Source organism: Notolepis coatsorum (assembly GCF_963971535.1).
Source record: "Notolepis coatsorum genome assembly, chromosome: 1".
Taxonomy (NCBI): Eukaryota; Metazoa; Chordata; class Actinopteri; order Aulopiformes; family Paralepididae; genus Notolepis; species Notolepis coatsorum.
Window position 1 is genome coordinate 280,500,693 of NC_140165.1, and position 26,379 is coordinate 280,527,071.

The 26,379-nt window shown below is 43.1% G+C and overlaps 1 protein-coding gene across 3 annotated transcripts in view; it reads left to right on the top strand.

Moving 5' to 3' along the window:
• Nucleotides 1-26,379, top strand: part of pxylp1 (2-phosphoxylose phosphatase 1) — a gene marked incomplete at its 5' end in the record, with an annotated part of 95,696 nt that overhangs the window by 13,650 nt on the left and 55,667 nt on the right. The window contains one exon of one of the 3 annotated variants that reach the window (XM_084321855.1): nucleotides 24,918-24,963. The exons of the other annotated variants lie outside the window; for them this stretch is intronic. Within the exon in view, the coding sequence (XP_084177981.1) occupies nucleotides 24,918-24,963 (46 nt within the window). Of the gene's footprint in view, nucleotides 1-24,917; nucleotides 24,964-26,379 lie in introns of those variants that run through there. 3 annotated transcript variants of the gene reach the window in all.

Genomic DNA, 26,379 nt, shown 5'->3' on the forward strand with positions numbered 1-26,379 from the left:
TATGGTGAGGGCCACAAAATGTCCACAATCAATCTGGGGGGCCGCATTGTTTATCGGCAGTCCCGCCAGTAGTACCCCATCACTCAAATAGCCACAAGGTATATAAACAATTATAATTTGTTGTAACTTTGTTTTTATTCCATTTCAAATGCATTTAGTAATGCAATTTCAACTTTATTAATTTATAAACAGCTGAATTTAAAAGTATTGCTGTGTAACCCCAAATATATACAAAAATTATCAATTATAATTAAGGCTTCTAATAAAATAAATGTATGAACTTAAAGCCCACTGCTCAACAAACACAAAGCAGCATTCCTGCTGCATTTCATTACAACAGTCAATCAAAAGTGCAATAATAAATGATTTTGTTAAATGTATAAACTTTTATCCTGCTACTAAACAAAACATTATAACACTGAAATGCATGTTATGGATATGAAGCACTCAAGAATGTTTTGTTTAGTAGCAGGATAAAAGTGTATACATTTAACAAAATCATTTATTATTGCACTTTTGATTTACTGTTGTAGTGAAATGCAGCAGGAATGCTGCTTTGTGTTTGTGTTATTAGTGTTATCTGAACACTAAAAAAGTAAACAAGTAAAGTGCAAGTAAAGTAAAGTGCAATACTACATGCCTCCCATTGACCCTTTATCAAACTGGCATGACATTCACCCTCGCCCCACAGTGGGTCAATAATGGTTATAATAATAATAATAATAATAATAATAATAATAATAATAATAATAATAATGGTCCCCTCTCTACACCTCTCCATCATCCCCCCCCCTCTCTACATCTCTTCATCCCTCTCTACACCTCTTCATCATCTCCTTCCCCCCCTCTACACCTCTTCATCATCTCCTCCTCCCCTCTGTCTTTAATGAGACACTTGTGGTCTCTCCATTTGGCGCACAATAGCAGGAATGTCAACTTCAATGTTTGTGCATGCAATCTGCATCAGATGAAATAATGTTTCATCCGACAGCCTGTTTCTCTCCTTTGACTTGATGTGCTTCATGTTTGAGAAATTGCTCTCACATATGTATGTGCTCCCAAACATAGAGAGGGCAAAGTCCCTGAGGAGTGGGAAGCGGGGCTCAGGTAGCAGTTTCCAAAACGAAATTCCCCTCTCATTTCTCTTTGCTTGAAAAAAAGGATCTGACTGTAGCTTGCACAGTTCAAGCTGCAACGGTGGGGGCTGCTCTGACACCGTAGCGGTGAGGGGGCCGGCAAACAGCGCTATCCGTGACGGCATGCCATTGAAATCTTCAAACCGATCATTGAATTGCATTTGCAGTGTTTCAATGTCGCTCCTGTACTTTCCGACGGCTCAGCCATCGGATTTCTGTGTAGCTGCAAGTCGCCATAATCAGTGTCCATCTCTTCCAAAAAGGAGACAAACTTTCTATGGTTTAGTGACCTGTTGCCTCCACGAATTAGATTGGTAACCTTGGTAACCAAATCCATAACATGGCTGTAGTCAAGCTTCTTGGCACAGAGAGCCTCCTATATCAGATAAAAAAAAAAAAAAAAAAAACGATTTAACGACTCTCGCATATAATTTGACTACACTCGACTCACATTGGTCATTATAATGACCCACAATAGATGGAAATTATGTTAGCGAACTTACCTGATGTATAATGCAGTGCAGCATTGGACACTCAATGCCACTCTGCCTTAGAAGCCCGGCGAATCCTGTGCGTTTTCCTTTCATTGCCGGTGCTCCATCGGTAACAACAGCCGACAGTTTATCAAAACCCCCATATTGCTGCACGGCACTTTCAACAGCGTTTCATATGTCCACACTAGGGCTGACCCCTATTAGTCAAATAGTCGACTAATCGATCGAAAGGAGCCATAGTCGACTGCCAACTCTTCTTAGTCGAATACAATAAAAAATTTCCAATAAAAAATAATTTTTTTATTTTTTTAATATTGGCCTGGGGCCGCATAGAACGTCGGTGAGGGCCGCATGCGGCCCGCGGGCCGCCAGTTGCCCCTCCCTGGTCTAGCATCATGATAATCGTGTTGTGGGACCTCTGGTGATTCCCACCCCTACTAGATAGACCGTTAGTGAGTCAGTATGCTGCTGTAACAACAATGTGTAGTGTGTCTACAGTTCTGGCCGTTGCTATGACAACACGTCATTTATTCAGCCACACAGGCTATTCCCTACACACAGGCTATCATCTTGGTGCTGTGTTAGCGCCAGCCTCACTGAATGCAAGGAAACCGAACCCCTCATTAAGTCGAGCCAGCCTGCCCCTGCACTGGATGTGGCTCAAAGGCAGCATGAGAATGGCTAGACAGAAAATAAAGAGACTAAAGGGGGGTGGAATATTAATGCAACGCAACTTGTGCCGGGATGGAGGATTCGACTATTTTGTTCTGTTTTCCTGAAAACCCTCTGTGCAGTGGAAGTGTTTTTGGGGGAGCATAAGATCCTGTCTGGACAAGGATATTGGATTAGACTCATGCATAAATCTTTTTCGCTCTCTCTCTCTCTCTCTCTCTCTCTCTCTCTCTCTCTCTCTCTCTCTCTCTCTCTCTCTCTCTCTCTCTCTCTCTCTCTCTCACACACCTACACAGGATTACATTGGGATTACATTGGAATTGAGTGCGGCATTTTGTACAGTGACTTTGACAAAACTCTTTGAGTTGACTTCCACAAACGTCTTATATTTTTAAAGCTCCAGTCCCATCTTTTAACTTGTCGAATTCATTTTATTTACATGTATTTACTTCTCACAGGGTTAACCTCTTAAGCCAGAGATATACAGTAAAAGTGGATATTTTCAGCATTTCGTTTGTTTACCAATGATTTGAACTGTTATTAGTGAAATATAAGATTATAGAAATCTCAGGGCATTGAGTCGGAAACCGGCGCATATTGACAGGAGGAAGTGGAGCAGCCAAAAGTGAGTGTAGTCTTTTGAAGGAAGAGACTCAGGGCTTTCGAATTTCGAGAAACTACCCTACCCAGCTCACACCAGCCCCTGGCCTGTCAATCATCTGACTTCTGGATTAACTTTTTTATTTCAATTTTTTGGGGATTATCTCCCACAAACCTGAACGTTATTGCCATAAAACAGAACGCAGTTAGTTTCTCTACCTTTCCGTGAATGTCTAGCAAAACCGGTGTTGCAATATGATGGAAAATGGTGGAGAAATGTACATTATAAAAAAAGATGGCAGAATTCAGTACTGTATCTACAAAACCTTCTGTTTAATCATCTTCCCTTTATTCATTTGCTTAGATTTTTCAGGTCTGGTAAATTTTAGCATGGTGTTATTCACAGTCAAAGTTTTTTTTAAATATAGTTGATATTCTCCTTTGGTTCATTACAATTTACTCAAGCCTATAGACATACTATTTCTGACACTGGGAATAGGTTTAAATTCCTCGAAAAAAAAATACGAATGAAAGGGTTGAAATCAGTACTAGGGTGCCCCCAAATATTTTTAGGGGCAAAATGCTACGCCCTCGTAGCACTGTACAGCCCTGCAATCCCACGTAGGTGAATGGGGGAGATGTGCTGAGGCGTTCAGGTGGCAAGTCTGCCATGGTTTGCACCTCCATCTTGCCACATAGCTTCCGACAGGTGATACATTTGTGTACGACTGAGCTGATGAGCCTTTTGCATCCGATGATCCACAAGCCGGAAGATCTGATGGCCCCTTCAGTGAAATGGCGGCCTTGATGTTTCACCTGCTTGTGGTGGTGGCATACTAGCAGAGTAGAGACGTGGTTGTGTTTGGGTAGAACCAGGGGGTTCCTCTCAGCATATTCCAGTGGTGCATGTTGGAGTCTGCCTCCAATTCTCATGAGGCCTTCTACAAGCACGGGATTAAGTTTGAAGAGTGGGCTGCTCTTGGGCAGGGTTTCGCCATCGGTGAGGGCAGAGAATTCCACTGGGAAATCTTCTTTTTGGACTGCATTAATAATGATGTCCATAGCTTGAGAAAGCTCGTCGGGCGTGTGGGGTTGTTTGCACCGATGCCACGTCTACATCCTTTGGCATAGTCATTAGGCTTGTGAGATCGAACTATATGGATGAGGAAGGCAACCGCTCTCAATAGTGAATCCCATGTAGAGAAGCGTTTGAACCGGTCTGTGGTTAGATTTTGCCTTTGAACTTGGGTGTGGAAGCTTGACACCTCCGGCCGCACTTCAGCGTCGAGTTCGGGACTGATGAGTTCAAAGGACTGCGGTTTCTCTTGCAGGCCTTCGTATGGTCTATGAAGGAAAGCCGGTCCACTGAACCATGTTGTTTTGTCAAGGTGGGATGCAGGGACAGCCCTGGATGCATGATCGGCTGGATTATGCTCTGTTGAGGTATAACCACTGCTCTGGTTTGGTTGACTGACGTATCCGCTGGACTCTATTGTGCACATACACATAGAAGCGCTTTACCTCATTATGTATGTATCCGAGGACTACCTTGCTGTTGCAGTAAAACTTCACTGCATCCATCTTGAGGTCGATCTCTTGGAGGATGAGCTCTGCCATTTCTACTGCTAGGACTGCAGCACAAAGTTCGAGCCTAAGGATGGTAGGCTCAGACTGAAGAGCTAGCTTGGCTTTCCCTAGGATCAAACCAACGTTGCCATTTCCATCTTTGTCGATGGTCCTGAGGTAAGCCACCGCACCAATAGCTTTGGTGGAGGCATCGGAAAACACACACAGTTCAATGTGTCTTGCCTTGGAGAGGGAATCTGGTGTATAAGTGCGTGGAATATGCAACTGCTTCAACTCCTGGAGTGAGTCTCGCCAGATTACCCATTCACTTCGTTTCTTCTCTGGGAGTGGGGCATCCCAATCAGATGTGTCCCTGGCAGTGATGCCAGTAACGCGTTACTAAGTAACGCGTTATTGTAATCTGATTACTTTCCCCCGAAAATAGTAATCTAACGCGTTAATCTTTAAAAGCCAGTAATCTGATTGCAGTTACTTGTCCAATTGGCTGTGCATTACTATTTCGTTACTATCTCATCATAAATTCATAATGCAGGCGGAATGCAGTATTTTATTTCGTTTTCGACAGTCAAAAATACATTTTGAGCTGTTTTTCTTTTGGGAGTGACGTGGTGTGGCAGTGAAAGGGTTAAATACAAGAATGTGTCCCGCGGCGTGACTGGTCCCTCTGTCTGAGTGACTCTGCTTTGGTCCAATCACATTCCCCATCCACAGTCTGCGAATCAGAGTCAGAGTAGGGCGGGTCTTCACAGCACGTCATGTGACATATGCGCCAATCGTGTGACAGCAGGGCTCCGTAGTCGGAGAATTCCACCCCAAAACGCTTGGCAAAATTAAAAGTGAAACCGCAAGATGACTTTTGCGGTTTCTGTTCAGAATTCCACCCCAAAACGCTCGTCTAAACGTAGCCTCAGTCACTACTTCACGGCGGAGGAAACAAAATACTGTCTACCGCTAAAAACAGCACATCCAATTGCATTGAAAGCATCTGGAATCACAACACTAGCCGACGCTTCGACTAGGTACAGGAGGGTTGATGGTGGCAGAGCAAAAGCTCTTATTTGCCAGATTTACAGTTAATTTACATGTTAAAGAGAGACTGATTGTATGTTTATAGAGAGACATTTATAAAAACAATTTAATAGTTACAGTTGATATAATTGAAATAATAGTTCAGCCTGCATTTGTTAGATGTGATACACTGGTTTTGTAAAACCACTGGCTGGCTGCTCTAATGCTGTGAGCATCATAGACTGTTGCTTTACCATACTTGATGGTACAGAAGCTGAAGCACTAGTTTAACAATTTACGTTATGTGCAGAGAAACAAGTTAAAAACAATTTATGCACTTTCAATAAAGCGTTTAAAAAAAAACTGTTGGGGGAACGACGACGACTTCGTAACCTAGTTACTTTCAAAGTAACTAAGTTACTCTGATAATCAAGTAATCAGTAAAGTAACTTAGATTACTTTTTAAAGGAGTAATCAGTAATCAGTAATCAGATTACTTTTACAAGTAATCTGTGGCATCACTGGTCCCTGGTGAGTTCCCGTAGTAGAGCTCTTCCTTGTACAGTGACTGGAGAAACCAGACCAAGTGGATCGAAGACACTGTTTATGGTGGACAGGACCCCGCACTGTGTGAATGGTTTGTCACCCTCTGGTGAATGGTTTGTCACCCTCTGACTAGGGATGGGTACCGAATTCGGTACTTTTGAGGTACCGAACCGAAACACGTCGGTACTACCGAGTATCGAATCAAGTTAGAAACCAAAAAAAAAATCTAAAAAAAATTTAATTTTTTTTTATAATTTTTTTCCTTTTTTTTCCTTTTTTTTCCTTTTTTTTTTTCCTTTTTTCCTTTCATGTCAACGTTCACACGCACAATATATGCTTACCTAGGATTTGACTTGATTCAACAACAAAGCAGTCGGAGCAATGACAAGCTGAAAACTGTCAAAATTGTAGTTATTTGAAGTTTGGATTTTTTTTTTACGACTGAGGTAGGTAAATTAAATTTCTTGAGACTAAAGTACCGAAAAAAGGTACCGTTGGGTACCGGTATCGATTCACAGGTACCGGTACCGGTATCGGTTCAAATGTGAAAGGTACCCATCCCTACCTCTGACACTCCAAATGTGAATGCGTCATTAGCTATCTTCCAGCACAACCCAAGACTCCGCTGTATAAGTGTGGTGTCTCCGCTGAGGTCCATATCCTTTATGCCTTGAGCATGATCCTCTGGTGGGAAAGCCTTCATTACGGCTGGGCTGTTGGAAACGATCTTGTGGAGGCGGAGGTGTGACTCGGCGAGAGATGCTTGGGTTCTTTGGAGAAGACTAATGGCCTCTATCGTTTGGCAGGGACACGAGCCCGTCATCGACGTAGAAGTGTCTTTCTATAAATTGCCGTGTGTCTGTACCGTGTTTGTGTTCGCCCTTTTTGGCGGCCCGCCTAAGCCCATAGACGGCGATAGAGGGCGAGGGGCTATTGCCGAAGACATGAACCTTCATCCGGTACTCGATGATGTCCTTTGTCAGGTCATTATCTCTGAACCATAAGAACCTCAGGAAGTTGCGGTGGTCCTCTCTGACGAGAAAGCAGTGGGAAATTTTTTGGATGTCTGCCATGATAGCCACTTGCTCCTTTCGGAAACGGATAAGGACTCCCAACAGGCTGTTATTGAGATTGGGGCCCGTCAACAGCACATTATTGAGGGAGACACCACCTTCCTGCGCACTGGAATCGAACACTACCCTGATTTGGTCAGGTTTTTTAGGGTGGTAGACACCAAATGACGGCAGGTACCAACACTCTGCGTCTTTCATCAGGGGGGGCTGGCTCAGCGTGGTCGTCCTCAAAGATCTTCCCCATAAAGGCTGTGAACTGTTGTTTCATCACAGGTTTCCTATTGAGGGTTTGACACAGTGAGGTAAGGCGATTGAGTGCCTGCTTGCGGTTGTTTGGAAGTCGTCTTCGTGGCATCTTGAAGGGTAGTGGAGCAACCCAGCTGTTCCTCTCATCCCTATACACCTCTGAGTCCATAATATTTAAAAAGACAGTATCTTCTATGGATAAGGCAAGCTTGTTGTCGTTTTCGGTTGTTCCAGGTTATCCTCTGTAACTCTCTCCGAGTTGGATCTGTGTGTGCTGATGAGGCCATTCTGTTGCTCCCCGCCATGCCACGTTCTTTCTTTCAGGTCCATGAAGTTGTTGCAGGGAAAGTAGGAAGGGCGTCCATTCTCTAACACGTGGGTCCTGAAGGTGCTCACACTAGGCTTGTGTGTGTTCCCAAGGCACACTTCCCCAACCACGACCCACCCCAAATACAATCTCTGAGAAAAGGGGGCGTTGTGTGGGCCATTGACCTGCTGTCTCACCTTATGTACTCTTATGACGTCTCTTCCTAGCAAAAGAAGGATTTGGGCGTTTGGATCGAGCTCCGGGAGGTGACCTGCCACAGACTTCAGATGGGGATGGAAGCAAGCTGCCTTTGGAGTTGGTATTTCTGAACTGTTGGTGAGGATTTGATTGCACCCGATCAGTGGTGGTAACGTGAGGGTAGTTCCTCCATTCACCTCACCGGCTCGACCTGGAAGCCTTCCGCCTTTCTTCCAGACATGTGGACGACCCCAGCACATGTTCTTAATGAGTAGGGGGAGGAGTAGCTCTTGATGTTAAATAGCTCGAAGAATTCTGGCCTTGCTAATGAGCGGTTACTCTGGTCATCGAGTACAGCGTACATTTTGACTGCCTTGTGACACTGCCCCTGGGGAAAGACTTGAACCAGACATATTTTAGAGCAGGACATTGCTGGCTGCTTTTCACCGCAAACCTCAGTGCAGTGTGAGGTGACTATAAGATCGTCTCCCTCCTCGTTATCCTCTGGTGCCGGCGTTGGAACTTTAGGTGCTTGCGGTGTTGGACCGGGATGCATAACTGCGATATGACGATCACTCTCACACTCATCGCATTTCACAGAGACTTTACAGTCCCTGGCTAAATGGGAGCATGATGCGCAACACCTGTAACATATCCCATTTTCGCGGAGGAAGGCCCTTCTCTCGTCGAGTGGTTTTGCTCTAAATCCATGCACTTACTTAATGGGTGTGGTGTGTGATGGATTGGACAGTTCTTTCCTGGATTCTCAACTTGCTTTGGAAATATGTTTGTGTCCTGTTCAGTGTCTGGGGAGATGTCTGTCTTGTGGACTGATACTGGGATTCTCCCTGTCTGATAGACTGGCCTATCTCTCACAGGAGGACTGTTGCTTGGGAGAGCAAAGCTTGGGTCATTCCTGATGCATGCTTCATAGCAAATAAATCTAGTGAAGTAGGAGAATGGGGGAAAGAGGCCGTTATTTTCGTCTTTGAACCTGGAGCCCATTTCTCCTGTAGGACATATGGAAGTTTCTCTACTATAGGACTGATGCCACGAGCGGTGTCCAGGAAAGCCAGCCCGAGTAGGTATCCGTCCTCCTTTGCAGACTGGAACTCCATAAGGATGTCTCCAAGCTCCATTCGTTTGATATAGTCCTTACTGGAGATCCTAGGAAACGTATCCAGTTTCTTGAAAAGAGTATTTTCGATTACCTCAGGTGAGGCATGACACTTACTTAGTCTATCCCATGCTTTCCTCAGTGCTGCCTCAGGATTGTTGACATGTACCTGACGCATTCTCCTGACATGGTGGGATGATTCCTTGCCTAGCCACTTGGTCAAGAGGTCCAATTCTTCACGGGCTGAAAGGTTGATACCTCTGATGGCGTTGAGGAATGATGCCTGCCATGCCCGAAAGCTCTCAGGTTGGTCGTCAAACTGGTTGAGACCTGTTGTCACTAGCTCCCGACGTGCTAAGTATTTAACAAAGTCTGTTATCTCGGGGGTTTCGGCGGGGTTAGCTGATGGGGTGTGGTAATGAGGAGTATAGGGTCGAGCTGAAGGGTTCATATTTTGGATATGTGGCCTAAATTTATCCCGATAGGCCTCGTCGGCATGATGAAGTGCTTTGGAGGGAGTCATGTCGAAAGATGTGACATGCTCTTCGGGCAACATGACAGGCTTCTGGGTAGGGGAGTTAGGTCGCGAAAACCCATATGCAGTTCTCCATTTGATTAGACTGCCATCAGGTTGAATAGGCAAAGGGGCAGGGACATCATGACTAGAGGTTTTATGTAACTCATTCTGTTGTTTTACATAGGCACTTGTGCGGTCGTCAATGTCCCTCCCTAAGGATGTCTTCCTGCCTTTGCTGGGCGGTGTTCTAACCTGCTGTTCGGCTGCCTCCAATACCTCTGCCTGTGCTATGGCGGCAGATGCCTCTCTCTGGAGAGCCAAGGCTCCCAATTCAGCGTCCAGTCTCACCTTCTCCAGTTCTCTCTCAGCCAGCTCACGTTTTAATTTAGCCTCTTTCTCTGCAAATGATGCACGTACACGCGCTGCCTCTGCCCTTGCACGGGCCCTTGTTGCTGTACTGGCTGAAGATGTCACTGCTTGTGCTGACTTGAGAGGTTCTATCGTTCTCTTTGGCAGGGTCAATCATGCTATTTTACATGCTGTGATTGATCTGTTGACTCGTCATCACTGTAAATGAGGGAAACCTCAGTGCTTTCACGAGTATAAATAAAGGTTTGAAATGAAGGGATCGACGTTGCACCAGCTGGTCGCTTGTCTTTTTACTGTGCTGTCCTCCCAATGGTGTCTTCTAACCAAAGGTAGACGGCCAGCCAAACTCCCTCATAAACAACACGAGAGTCAGGATGTAGCTTTTTTGCTTCTTTGTTTTAATGTAACTCTTGTAGAACATGTTGATAGTATAGGAGTAAAACTGAAACAAGAATAACATGCATCGTGTTACTGGTGCACGACGCACGTAGAAATGTATAGACATACAGTATGTTTACTAAATAATTATATGTAAACCCAGAATTACAAAACCTGTTCATACTGTAACAAATGTAAGCTATATACTGCCGAGGCATGCTGTACTAAACATGCCACATAGTATGAGCACCTATCAGCCATTAGCATGTATTATCAGTAATTAAATACAAACGTAAAATTTTAAAAACATCCCATCGACGACAAATATGCTTCAAAACTGAAGGATAACCTTGCAAACAATAAAGGATTACTTACAGACAATGCTTACGATGGGGCAAATCAAAGGATTACAACAGATAAGAACAGTAGGGCTGCAACGATTAGTCGACATAATTGACGACGTCGATTATAAAAAATCGTCAACGAGGAATTGTTGCGTCGATTAGTCGTTAAAATAAAAAAATAATAATAATAATTTTTTATTTTTATTTTTTTGCACTACCTATCTTTGTGAAAGTGGCTTCTTAGCTTAACATAACAGACCGACAGTAAGTTTGGGGGAACTAATGGGATAACTGGGGATGTTGTTTGGTCCTGACAAGAGTCTCAAAGTCTGGGGTGATGGTAGACAAAGCGAGGTCATGCTCAGGGTGATGGTAGACAAAGCGAGGTCATGCTCAATGTCCAATCTGTCCAGATTGTTTTTTTATCGCTTCATTTCCGTTTGATAGCATTTTGAAAATCACCCGTTTTCGGGGAAAAAACAACCCATGCCTATGATAATCGCCTTTTACTGGAATATTCCAGAACGTTGTCATTTGTCGGCCTACTTATGAATCGTTTTCAAATAAACGCTAGATGATCGATAGTATATGTGTGCGCACACACGCTCTGATAATCGCTGCTCTTATTTCCTCATGGCTTTTATAGTCAAAACAGCCATATCACATATCACATAAACGCTTATATATCCGTGAAAACGAGTCTGATTATCCTAACACTGATAACATTGATAACAACACTGATTCCTTACCTGAGGTCAGATGGTATCCAAATGGTTTATTCCAATTTCCAATCGCCATTAGAAAAAATCCATAATTGTATTGATCCATCGTGTGTACAGTATAACCCATATTCGCCGTGGCTCAGAGGCTCCAGAATGAACTCTGGTAGACCCCGGCTGCATCAGTGAGAAGTAAAATGTGGAGTCAGAAATCCGTTCTCCCATTCACTTTCATTGAGTCCATTCCAAAAGGGTGATTTACCATCTGGGAGACGATAGGGGGCGCTTTTTTCACATCTGAGCGCCGGCGGTCCCAGGATCTCCAACGGTAGGCTCGCGTGATGCAATATGATTTCAGATCGCTAATAAAAAATAAATTAAAAAAAAACGAGAATACTCGTGACGTGGCATTCAACGGTCGTGGCGTAAACCAGAGAAAAGCCCTGAGTGGCATACAAAGTGTTAAAGTAAACCAAACCATTAAACAACTGCCTGGGAGGCAGAACAGTGATGTTGCTGCATGTTTGTGTTTTGTGGATTTCACTCCTGAAGGGGAGGGATTTCCACTCTCTATTGTGTCCAATAGACAAGCACCCTTTTCACGTTCAGTTTTGTGGTATTTAATCCAGAGTAATAAGAAACATTTAAAATATTAATCAGGAAGTCATTTGCTTGCCGAAAGCTAGAGGCCTTTGGGAAGTGTCATTTTGAAAAATTCCAACGATCATTGAAAGCTCTGTCTGTCCTCTTCTCAAAATGACTACATTTTCCATCATTCAGCGCCGGCCACTTATTCAAAATGGCGGATCTCCCCGACCACAACAAACACATTTCAAAAACTAAAATCAATTTAACCCTTTAATCGCCAAGGACGAGTTAACACGTCATTCTCCGCCATGCGTAATCTGCCAATGACGCCGTAACACGTCATTGAGATCAATATTTCAAAAATCTGTGATGGCAATCATATTTCACCCGCGGAGACTTGAGATCTCCTGTTGATCTCCTCTCAACTCTCCAACAGTTCAAGAGCGCCATCTGGTGGCCGATCGGCGGATCGCCCAAACAGCAAACCGGAAACGGAAAGTGGTGCTCATCCAAATTCGGTCCGGCCACTCGCTATAGCTCCCGGGGCTCCATCTCGACACACTGGATAATCAATCGCTCGCCCTAACTCAATAAACAACGTTTTTTGGACGTATATAGTATTATACAACCTGGAAATGGTTCATCTAGATCAACATCCCATAATAGAAAACTGTCTACTCCAAGCTGATCGCCCAACGGCCCGAGGAGACTGGGGTAAGTTTCAGCGTTTATTATTACCGTGTTCGATACAAACTGCTCTGATGATCATATCACCCACACTACATGAATCATCTAACGTTGGCCACGGAATTATAAACGACCCCCCCCCCCCATCCGGTCAACATCAGATGATGAGTAGTAACTTCTAGAAGCACGTACATTTGATTTTTTTTTATCTGGCGCCGATCGCTATCAAACTGTATTTGATCATCAATATAATGCATTTAGGGCTATAAATCACGTTCTGCAGAATGCTGCAGAAAACGATAAAAACATATTTATACTTTAGACCATATTTTAGTATGAATATGTGAATGAAAAAGTAGAACGTTGCTACATCCTAAACGATAGATACTTGACGTTGAATGGGCCGCCTATTGCTTAATAACAGCGGAGCAGTGCTGCCGTTGCTTCCGCGTTTTCCCTGATTGGCTGCGACACGCCCCGCGGCAGGCGCGGCAACCGCAGAGCGGAGCGGCAGAGCTTGCGGAATTATGTAACCGCCCTAATCCGCCATGATTTTAATTCGGCGCTCAGCTCACCTGGCAGCTCAGCGGTCCTGCGGTCCGTTGTTGACGAGTTCGAATCTTATCAAAAAAAATTTTTTTAACGTGATTTTTTTTTTTTAACATGTATTCTTTCGCCGGTTAGGCATGGTTAAGGTTAAGGTTAAGGTTAGGCATTGTTTCGGAGTTGGTTAAGGTTAGAACGGTTAAGTTTAGGTGCTGTTAAGGAGCTGGTTAAGGTTAGAGTTTGTCTTAGAGAATGGCAATATTCTTTCTATGGTTAAGGTTAAGGTTAGGCATGGTTAAGGTTAAGGTTAGGCATTGTTTCGGAGTTGGTTAAGGTTAGAACGGTTAAGTTTAGGCGCTGTTAAGGAGCTGGTTAAGGTTAGAGTTTGTCTTAGAGACAGCCTATTTCCGCACTGCCGCTCTCCCGCGTTGCCGCGGTCACATGGTCAAATTGTCACATTCTTGCACTGCTCCGCTGTTAAAAAGCAACACGCGTATGGGCCATAGTAATGTCAATTTAGCAATACAATTTAAAAAGTTATAGCCCTGCAAAGAAGGGGAACATCTCCATAGACTTTCAACAGTGGCAGATAGGGGTATATGATCAGAATAATCCCTGGCAGATAAAGGGTTAACCTATTGGTAAACAAACGTATTGATGAAAATATACATTATAACTGCTGTTGTGACATGGTTATGTTTATTCTTGTATACGTTTGAGACAAAAAAACTATAATTATGTCAGACAGTCTGCAGAGCTTGATTATGACGTGATGTCATTTGCGGTCCGGCCCCGGACCGCGCGGGCGGAAGAGGTTAAGTCGTTTGCGTAACTTTAGATTAATGGTCGGTGAAATCTGTAAATTCCCAAAGCTACGGCTGCTGCCACATATAGCCTGAGCTGTAAGTACCTGTGGGAACAGCTGACACATCATCTGAAGCCTCTGCCTACTCTCTCCTGACTGCTGCTGAGAGGCTGCTGTCATAACTTATTCATCAGAGACAGAGAGAGAGAGAGACAGACAGAGAGACACAGACAGACAGAGATAGCTCATGTTTAATAGATTGTCATCCACTGTTTTTCCTCCATTCTTCCTTCAACAGTACTTGTTTGTTTTCAACCCAAATGTTGGTGCCTTCATCATATGTCTTTCTCTTATACCTGTCTGTGTCTCATCCTCACTACCCCCTCTCTCTATCACTCCCCTCTCTCTCACTCCTTTATAGCAACCCCTATATCTATCACTCCCCTCTCTATATCACTCCTCTATCCCCATATCACTCATCTCTCTATCACTCTCTCTATCACTCCCTTCTCTCTATCACTCCCCTATCTCTATCACTCCCCTCTCTATCACCCATCTCTATATCCCTCTCTATCACACCCTCTCTCTATTACTCGCGTCTCTTTATCACTCACATCTCTATCACTCCCTGTCTTTATATCACTCCCTTCTCTATTGCTCCCATCTCTATATCACCCCCCTCCCTCTCTATACCACTCCCCTCTCTATATATATATATCACTCTCTCTCTCTCTCTCTCTCTCTCTCTCTCAATCTCTCTCTCTCTCTCTCTCTCTCTCTCTCTCTCTCTCTCTCTCTCTCTCTCTCTCTATCACTCCCCTCTCTCTCTCTCTATCACTCTCCTCCCTCTATCTCACTCACTCCCCTCCCTCTATCTCACCCACCTATCTATCACCCCCCTCTCTCTATCACCCCCTCTCTATAGCACCTCTCTCTCTCTCTCTCTCTCTCTCTCTCTCTCTCTCTCTCTCTCTCTCTCTCTCTCTCTCTCTCTCTCTCTCTCTTTCTCTCTATCACCCCATCTCTCTATTACTCACCTCTCTTTATCACTCACCTCTCTATCACTCCCTGTCTTTATATCACTCCCTTCTCTCTATTGCTCCCATCTCTATATCACCCCCGCCCTCTATACTACTCCTCTCTCTCTCTCTCTCTCTCTCTCTCTCTCTCTCTCTCTCTCTCTCCCTCTCTCTATCACTCCCCCCTCTCTCTCTATCACTCCCCCCCCTCTCTCTATCACTCCCCTCTCTCTCTCTCTCTCTCTTTCTCTCTATCACTCCTCTCTCTCTCTCTCTTTCTCTCTATCACTCCCATCTCTCTATCACCCCCTCTCTCTATAGCACTCCTCTCTCTATCACTCCCCTCTCTCTATCACCCCCTCTCTATAGCACCTATCTCTCTCTCTCTCTGGAATAAACCACCGTCTCCCCGTAGCAACATTTTGACAAGTCACAGTTAAAGACAGATGGGACATACGCTCTGAGGCCTCGTTGAGAACTTGGGCAAAACTGTCGCCATGGCAGCAAAGGCTGACAGGAAAAGTGACGGCCGAGGCTCATTGGTACTCTGGAGAGTGATGATGCAGAGGAGTGAGACATAAATGGAGATGAGGATGGGAAGGAGGGGACATTGTGAGAATAAAGAGGATGGGAAGGAGGGGGCATTGAGAATAAGGAGGATGAGAAGGAGGGGACATTGTGAGAATGGGAAGGATGGGACATTGGTCACTTTCCGACTCCACAGCTGAGACCCTCATCCATGCCTTTGTCACCTCCCGCCTGGACTACTGCAACAGGGTCCTGTCCGGGGTTCCAAGCAAAACCCTGGACCGACTCCAGTATGTTCAAAACTCAGCTGCCAGGGTTCTCACCCGCACCAAACCCTGGCAGCACATCACCCCACCCTCATCCACCTCCACTGGCTCCCCATCAAATCCCGCATCACCTACAAAACCCTCCTGCTCACTTACAAATCCCTCCACGCTCTGGCACCTCAGTACCTCACTGACCTCCACCACTACACTCAGTCACAGTCCCTGCGATCCACAGTCACTGGTCAGCTCTCCATCCCCCGAACCAGACTGCGGAGAATAAGGAGGATGGGAGGATGTTGTATTGATTTCATTATTTGGCTATTTATTTACCTCAATTTGTATGTTGCCATTTATTGTGCACCAACTGTGTGTCACACTGCATCAAAGTGTCTTTCTACAGGGCCCTCCGACACAGAGACACAGGAGGCAGACATGGTATAAAACAGCAGACCAGGTTATTGAAGAGGTGGCAAGATGGTACAAGCCAGAGCAGATGGAAGCTCGTCATAACAGAAGTGTGAGTGAGGATGGCAGATTTAACCTGTGTCCATTGATTACCTCAATGTGCAACAGGTGCGCAGCCACACCTGTTCCCAGTTCTAGCTTGACCCAGGGCAGGTGTGGCTGGTCTGGTTAGCTTGACCGAGGGCTAGGGATGGGTACCGAATTCGGTACTTTTGAGGTACCGAACCGAAACACGTCGGTACTACCGAGTATCTAATCAAGTGAGAAACCGAAAAAAAATATAAAAAAAATAAAAGATTTTTTTTGTTATTAAATTTTTTTTTAACTTTTTTTTTAACTTTTTTTTTTTAACTTTTTTCTTTTCATGTCAACGTTCACACGCACAATATATGCTTACCTAGGATTTGACTTGATTCAACAACAAAGCAGTCGGAGCAATGACAAGCCGAAAACTGTCGAAATTGTAGTTATTTGAAGTTTGGATTTATTTTTTACGACTGAGGTAGGTAAATAAAATTTCTTGAGACTAAAGTACTGAAAAAAGGTACCGTTGGGTACCGGTATCGATTCACAGGTACCGGTACCGGTATCGGTTCAAATGTGAAAGGTACCCATCCCTACCGAGGGCAGGTGTGGCTGATCCCAGGTCTGATTAGCTTGACCCAGGGCAGGTGTGGCTGCTTAAACCAGCCATCCACACGCCACAGTAGCGTTAGGCTAATGATTTCTTTCCTCCGACGCAGAGTGATACTGACTTAGGAATTAGGAATTAGAATCATAGCTGTGGGCTCATTATACCACGGCTACTTCTCTCCCTCTATCCTCTGCTTGATTGACTGAACACAGCAGAGGAGGGAACTGTGGAGGGGCTGTGTGAGTTCATCCAAACTGATTACATACTATGGAGCAGATGCAGAAGCTACATCCACCATTATTAGGGATGTCCGATATTATCTGCCTACCGATATTGGCATTAAAATGTGATATCGGAAATTATCGGTATCGGTTTTCAAAAAAAAAATATATATATATATATATATATATATATACTTTTTTAACCTTTATTTACCCAGGCAAGCAAGTAAGAACACATTCTGATTTTTTTAATTGTCAAAAGTATGCATAATGGTGTGTTAAGAGATATGTAATGTTAATTACCTGAAATTATTCAGTTTTTTTGGGGGGGGGGGGGGGGGCCCTGCATATATCGGTATCGGTTGATATTGGTTGATAACAGTATCGGAAATGAAGAGTTGGACAATATCGGTATCGGTAAAAAAGCCAATATCGAGCATCCCTAACTGTTACGAAGGATCAGATTAAACCGAATATATATATTTATTGATTGATATATATTGCATAATATTTGTATATCGTTTGATATCCCTTGTGTATTCCTTGTACATATACACGGAATATCCCTTTAGCCTAGTACAGACCATAATATTTCGTTCTCCTATTGGACAGCGGTCCCTTAGGCGCCATTGCCATACCTCCAAGGTCTGGTTCAAAGTCACCGCCAAGGACTTGCCTGGACATGAACGGTTCTGCGCAAGGATATGAGACAGGAATAAAGCTGGTACTAGTTTGTTCACCTAACGTATAAATACGGTGCAGGTGAATACAGAAGTAGAGTTACCCAATAAGTTGAAGCCTCACCCACGATACAACGTGCGGTGAAGTATGGCCTGTTTGGCCCCAAATAGAGCATTGAGACCGCGTGCGAATTAATAACTGAAGTATCAGAGTTTAACGCTGTACCGTCGAGTTCTACCTATTCTATTAATTCAGTAATAGTCTATTTATGTATAGTGTATCGTGCGGCTACCGTTCTACAGTGACCAGCATCACCAACGTTTCCTCGTACCAGCTAGAGTGCTTATCCAGGCTGGGCTGCTTACCCTGGCGCTTTCACCCGAGGAGCCCTAGACGAGGACCGTGTGGATCATGTACACTGGATAACCTACCGACGACTGCATAGCCCTTTTCGGCTGGATTATATTTGCTTTTGGTCCTGTAACTGATGGAGCGGAGAATCGCCTACACCCACAATTGTGTGGGATTTACCCTGTGAGGAGCCACGTCGAGCCCGCCTCTCAGAAGCCTGAGGCCGGCTAGCTTTCTTCCATGCGGAGCTGCATGCTACGGAGAACAGCTGTATTCGTCTGCGGATCAAGAGATTATTGCACCGTCTCCTGTACTTGGAGTCTCTTTATCATCGTTGACCCAGACTCTACTACCGACAAATCCTCTCCCCTTGCTGGCTTACGACCGGAGGGACCCTACCAGTATCTCCCGCTATCTTACCAGAGTACCATAGATATAATTCCTAAGATTCAGGTTGTATTATTATCTCCTGCGTAATATGAGAATGGACATACGTTATTGATTTGCCTACGCACATTCCTTTGCCTTATAAGCGCATCCAAAGTAAAGTATATTATGTACTATCATTGCTGCTAATAAATACTTAAACCCAGTTTTATGTGGAACCGAGTCATTGTGGGAAGTGTTCATCATAAGATACCTGTGTACTGTATGGCCAGTAGTAATGTACATAAGACAGTAGTGGTTTAATGATACCATACTTATTAATACAGTCAGGGAATTGTACCCCTCAGTTACACTAACCATTATGAATCAAAGCAGATGTCTGTCATCTTATCAGTCATGATCATGACATTCTTTCACCAGAAATTACTGTTCTATAGACTGTAGCAATGAGTGTGTTTTGTAATTGTGAACACTCTTTCTCTCTCCCCTCTTTCTTTTTCTACCTCTTTCTTTTTCTACCTCTCTTTCGCTCTCTCTCTTACTCACACACACACACACAGACACACCCACACACTCTCTGGTGCGTGCTGTCAGATGCAATACACAACAACTATCCAAACCAAAAACCAAAAATTATAATACTTTATTTTAGTGCGGTACCACCGCATCCCACGGTGATGAGCCACACACAAAACCGTGGTGATAAAATGTCATTCCACAACAGCCCTACCCATGATCTCTATAGCGCCACCATCAGGGCAATATATTCACCTGAGCAAATCTTCTGAACCGTTGATTGTACAGTCTCTAGATTTGCTGTGAACATCCATGACCCCTAGAGGAGGATACCACCATTAACCAACATCATTCTAACCTTCTAGCGCCAACAACAGGCCAAATTGATAATATATAATAATAATAACTTTATTTCACAGTTTTTCATATTAGGATCTAGCATCCCAATAGGCCAACCTGTTTATGGTTTGATTCTATCATGGCATAAAATGACATTATAAAACATATAAAACGAGCATAAAAAAGACAAGGTAAGGCAAATCAGTTTTTCATATTAGGATCTAACATCCCAATAGGCCTCTCTGTTTCCCGTTTGATTCAGTTTTAAAATAGGCAGTAATAGGAATAATACAAATAAAATAGACAGAGTAAAAATAGTTCATAAAATAGAATAGACATTAAAATGATGCAGTACTACAGTGCAATAACAGTTAAATAAAAATTAAATATCCCTCATTTACAATACAATAATCTGGTTGAAGTGGGCTCCTGAGTTACTTTAGATGATATGGTTCTGAGTTACTTCACAGAACAGCAGAGCAGCTCATCTCACTTTGAGTTTCTTTACAAAGGTCCGTTCTAAATTACTTTATAGAAATATATATATAATTATCTATATATCTATAAAAGTAACGTGCCACCATATAGCAATATTGGCAATTTGTGTTCCTGTCATCTACCTAGTAAAATGTTGCATGTGAAACAAGTAAAGGCGACGTGGGGAGATTGTCAGGCCTTGGTGGAGGTCAGTGCATTGTTCTAGTTTTGTAATGAAACTCACACTGAGATTGGGACGGTGAAGCAGAAAGAGAAATTGAGATAGAATGTTGTAAGATCGACAGCAGGCTCACAATGAGAGGACAGGGACATTGCAAAATTATATGAGAGAGAGAGAAAGAGAGGGAGTCATTGTAGTAATACTGCTGAAAGCAGTGGGATGAAAGGAGAAAAAAATAACTGCAGAGATGAGATGTGGCAAGGACACCGACTGACTTGTTATGATGGCGCTATAGCTATGAGTCAGCCACAGAGAGGGAGCCACAGGGAATACTCTGACGGAATAGATAGAGGACAGGATGTCTTACCCATCGTCTTGCATCCTGATGTGTTTTGGCCCCAATCCATTACAGGCCAGATGGGCCATCTGAGCCACCAGCCTGAGCCTCCATGCTCCACTGAATTACCTCTCTCTCAGACCTGTCAAACTGTTTGTGATTAGAATCATAGCTTTGATTTTAACAACTGATGTTAGTTAGGCCATTCCATTTGTAGGGCTGCAACGATGAGTATAAAGCTATCTGGCTGCACGTTAGCCTAGCTTAGCACAATGAATGGAAGCGGACAGTGTCGGTAGAGGTGTTCGTTGGACAATGCCTAGGCTAACCGGCACTGTCCTTCCATTCATTGTGGTAAGCTAGGCTAACGTGCAGTCAGATAGCTTTCTACTGAACGCACACAGAGAGGAAACTGGTATCTATCTTCTTGTCTCTCTCTGGAGAAGACTGTAAGCTAATTTCCCAAAATGTTGGCTTGTTCCTTTAAGTAATCAGATTGAGCTGCAACGCCACGCTGGATTACTACAGTCATTGCATGTCATTATAATCAAAGAAACAGTGGCAGAGTTTTGTCATGATTATTATATGTTATAGTTTTAGCAGACATTGAGCATGTTTGGCCTGAGGCGGCCTGGGAATTGGCATTTAAAATCTTCTGTGGAGGAAAAGTCCTTGTTCCATCTAATCAGAGCTGCTTACCCGGCCTCAATTTGTGACATTTCTATTCCATAGGGATGGGTACCTTTCACATTTGAACCGATACCGGTACCGGTACCTGTGAATCGATACCGGTACCCAACGGTACCTTTTTTCGGTACTTTAAAAAAAATTTTTTTTTTTTTTTTTTTTTTTTTTTGTAATTTTTTCTTTTCATGTCAACGTTCACACGCACAATATATGCTTACCTAGGATTTGACTTGATTCAACAACAAAGCAGTCGGAGCAATGACAAGCCGAAAACTGTCGAAATTTAATTTACCTACCTCAGTCGTAAAAAAAAATCCAAACTTCAAATAACTACAATTTCGACAGTTTTCGGCTTGTCATTGCTCCGACTGCTTTGTTGTTGAATCAAGTCAAATCCTAGGTAAGCATATATTGTGCGTGTGAACGTTGACACGAAAAGAAAAAAGTAAAAAAAAAAAAAAAAAAGTAAAAAAATTTTTTTAATAAAAAATATTTATTTTTATTTTTTGTTTATTTTTTTTTCGGTTTCTCACTTGATTCGATACTCGGTAGTACCGACGTGTTTCGGTTCGGTACCTCAAAAGTACCGAATTCGGTACCCATCCCTACTATTCCATTGGATTTCTACATTGATATCAACATGAGGCCTGTAGAACATTCCACGGGGACCTGCTCCATGATTACGTTTACCACCATACCCGAATACATGTATTTGTGTACCATGTTTGAGGCTGCACAGTAGGGCTGGGCGATTAATCGAGTTTCAATTTAAATTGCGATTTCGGCTTCCCACCATCATGAAAATTATAATCGAGCGTTGCTCTCATTTAGTCTCATGTTGTAAATGCAAAGCACTGCTTTCTGCCATAACCAAGCAGCCATTTGCTTCTGCCTCGAGGGGAGCTTCTTTAGTTGAGCTGAGCCAGTCAGCTTAATGATGATGGCTTCATAGATGAAGGGCTGGGAGCCTTGGCATGACTGGATCTGTTGGAGGAGGTGTTTCTGAGGGTGTACTATATTTAGACGCGCGTGGAGTAGTGTGTACACTACACATCCTCCAGGCACAAGAGGAAAGTGGCGTGTTTGTGTCACTACCACGCTCACTCAGGTCACTCTTCCTCTATCTGTACTGAGATGTATGGGTGTAGCATGACATCTTGATGTGTGGGATTTAGTGTTAATAATGATATGATTCTTATTTATTTATAGAGCACACTTTAAAATACAATGTAATCTCAATGTGCTTTAACATGGCATACTAAATAAATGGTAAATGGCTGCTTTTTTATATAGCGCTTTTATCCAAAACGCTTTACAATTTGTTACTCACATTTTACCCATTCACTCACACATTCACTCACACACCGACGGCGGAGGCAACCATGCAAGGTGCCATCGGGAGCAATTAGGGGTTAAGTGTCTTGCTCAGGGATACATCGACATCGACACGCTGCCCGGGAGGAGCGGGAATCGAACCGGGAACTTCCGTATTGCCAGACAACTACACTACCTTCCGAGCCACTGTTGCCCCTTACAAATACAAGTATACATCATTATAAAACATTAAAAAGCTGATCAAATTATACCAATATTATAGAATGAGAAGAGAAAGCACTGTGGAAGAGATGTGTCTTCAGTTTTGATTTAAAAACAGTACTGGAGTCTGAGGCCCTAATTGTTTCTGGCAGCTGATTCCATAGGTGTGGGCCCAGTGTTGCATGTACCAGTGTACCAGTACTGAAAAAGTACAGAGGTACTAAAGCGGTGGTTCCCAAACTTTATTTTGACCAAGGCACCCCTGAACATTTATTTCCCTCCACGGCACCCCAACTTAAATAAAATTAAATAAAGAGAAAAATGCATGTTTTGCAACATCATCAAAACACCATAATTTAGCTTGTAGCATATTTAAAACTGATAAATTAGTCACAGCATTTTCAGAATACATTTGTGTTATTGTTGTTTAATGTTCAATCAGTGAAAACAAGTTGACATGAACACAGATGGACAGATGGATACCGATTTGCTGGTTAGTTGTCCAGCTACCTAACGTAACAAGAGGTAGCTGCCCAGCGAATGTTAGCCTTGCGCTTGGCAAGTTCACGTTTAGCCTACCAACTTAAAGTAAATACAGAACCAATTGCAAATAATCATGCAGGGTAATTAATTAGTTAGTTACAACTACTGACCTAGGAAAGTCTGACCCCTTCCCTCTCCCATCTGAGTGTGTGTAGAGATAAAGTATGAAGAGTTGTACTTGTATCTCTCTCACCCCTTCTCTCTCTTGTCACTCTGTGTGCTCCCACCTGAATACCTCTCTCTCTCTCTGTGTATGTATGTATGTACATCTCTCTCTCTCTCTCTCTCTCTCTCTCTCTCTCTCTCTCTCTCTCTCTCTCTCTCTATCTCTCTCTCTCTCTCTCTCTCTCTCTCTCTCTCTCTCTCTTTCTCTTTCTTAAAGTATAATAAATCCCAAATTACTTTGGGAATGCAATCTTCAAAAGAAATGTATAAAAGGAAAACGATCCCCATTTTTGCCCAATGCTTAAATGGTTAACTTTATGTTTTTAGATGCACCTATATGACTGGCGATGTTACTAACTCACTCACTTGCTCACTTATTCATTCATTCATTAATTCATTCACTCACATTTATCCACTCTGCCCCTATGTTTTACTTAGTAATGTTTCTTAACCTCTTAACTCATTGAGCGCCACGCTCTTTTCTCATCTTTACTCAATGGCGCCAGGTTATTGACCATTTTAGTGATGTTTTGCGGATCCATCGTGTGTTCTGGATTAGCTATGGAGACAATAGTATGGCTCATTTGACAGGCATTGTTCATAGTCCATCACTGACTAACCAGTTAATTTCTACATACTGTAGTTTGTGCGCTATTACACGCTAAACATCGCCCCTTTCCAAAATAATCGAGTCTTTTTTCATAGATCGCGAGATATGACGCGTTATATGCAATATGCCAAAATCGTTTGGGTTGCTTGCCTGAAACCCCAAATACTTCAAATACTTCTATCAAAGGTATATACATATGTGTCTTCACAAAATCATCAAGGGGGGGGGGGGGGTAGTCTTACCCCGAAAATGCTATCGTTACCAAAAGCATGGTTTAGGTCCGGTAAAACACGACACTGTGATCAGTACAGAAACATGTTTCAGGTTTGGTCAAATAGACCAAAAATATAAAATGTACCTTACCTTAACCAGAAGGTACTCCAAAAAGAATAATCGCAGTGATCCCATTGGCGATCGCGATTACTTGTGTATATGTACACTAGTTGGATGTAGCTAGCAGTAGCATACATAACAGCTGTGTTAGGGATGATGCCCTGGGCCCTTATTACTTGGTCCTAAGCAATGTGTGTGTGTGTTGTGGAGGTAGGATGGAAACTCCTGGTTTTGTGTTTGTGTGTGCAAATGCAAATATACACTGCGTTTTCTGATGTTTGGTGTTTGTGATTTGAAATGGTATACTATTGTAGTCCTCTGGTGTGTGTTTTTGTGTGTGTGTGTGTGTGCATGTATTCTTGCTGCACACTATAATGTGTGGTGTGGGTGTATGAATAGCTATTGATGCCCCGTGTGCGTGGCGTGTATGTGTTCTTGCTGTGCACTGTGTGGTGTTTGTGTATGAATAGGTATTGATGTCATATGTGTGTGTGTGTGTGTGTGGTGGCTGTGCACTCTCTCAGTAGTGTTAGGCAAGCTGTTACAAAAGCTCCTTTGTGTAGACGACCATGACTTGAGTTGGCCTGCGATTGGTTTGGTGGTCTGCGCAGACGTGCGTGTGCGCTGGATAGAGGGGGACAGGTTGTGTTAGTGAATGGGCTCCAGTGTGTGTCTGGTCTTCTAGCCATTCAGCAGCCACCAGAATGCTCTCCTTCGTACACACTTGCCTTCTCCTCTTCCTCATCATTGGTGAGTCTATACTGCTAATTTGGGGGATTCATAAAGGAAGACTTGACTTGACTTGACTTGACTTGACTTGACTTGACTTGACATACTACCATCCTGTTGTTTTGTGCCTTGGGGATGCTCAACGGGTTATCAGGTCTTACTTATGTGGCTTGTGAAGTTTTTGATTTCAAGTACAAATAAATGATTATTCTTTTTTTGGGGGGTGCTGGTGATTATGTGAGTGTTAAGCTAAGCCTCTGTTTCCTGAAGGAGCAAACATGTTAGGAGCACTGGCCAGTTTATTTGAGCAAGTCCAGATTCTACCTATCTTTTTTGGCTGTGGGGACTGGCGATGCGAGAGCAGTGAAAATGAATCATTATGACAGCGTTGACTCTCCCGAGGTAAATTTAAACTGCTGAAACACCCAGCAATAATGTAGGATATTATGTTTAAATAAATCAATACAAAAAGATTACGGTTACACATTCCTGTATACTGCTCCTTGTTTAAATAGCCTCCTGTAGACTCCTCCTTGTTTAAATACATTATTGTAGGCTACTCCTTGTTTAAATACATTATTGTAGACTGCTCCTTGTTTAAATAGCTTCTTGTAGGCTACTCCTTGTTTAAATACATTCCTGTAGACTGCTCCTTGTTTAAATAGCTTCTTGTAGGCTACTCCTTGTTTAAATGGCTTCTTGTAGGCTACTCCTTCCTTGTAACAATGGCTTCTTGTAGACTACTCCTTGTTTAAATACATTCTTGTAGACTACTCCTTGTTTAAATACATTCCTGTAGACTGCTCCTTGTTTAAATGGCTTCTTGTAGGCTACTCCTTCCTTGTAACAGTGGCTTCTTGTAGACTACTCCTTGTTTAAATACATTCTTGTAGGCTACTCCTTGTTTAAATACATTCCTGTAGACTGCTCCTTGTTTAAATGGCTTCTTGTAGGCTACTCCTTCCTTGTAACAATGGCTTCTTGTAGACTATGCCTTGTTTAAATACATTCTTGTAGGCTACTCCTTGTTTAAATACATTCCTGTAGACTGCTCCTTGTTTAAATACATTAGTGTAGACTGCTCCTTGTTTAAATACATTAGTGTAGACTGCTCCTTGTTTAAATACATTCCTGTAGACTGCTCCTTGTTTAAATAGCTTCTTGTAGGCTACTCCTTGTTTAAATAGCTTCTTGTAGGCTACTCCTTGTTTAAATAGCTTCTTGTAGGCTACTCCTTGTTTAAATACATTCTTGTAGGCTACTCCTTGTTTAAATACATTCTTGTAGGCTACTCCTTGTTTAAATACATTAGTGTAGACTGCTCCTTGTTTAAATACATTAGTGTAGACTGCTCCTTGTTTAAATGGCTTCTTGTAGACTGCTCCTTGTTTAAATACATTCCTGTAGACTGCTCCTTGTTTAAATACATTCCTGTAG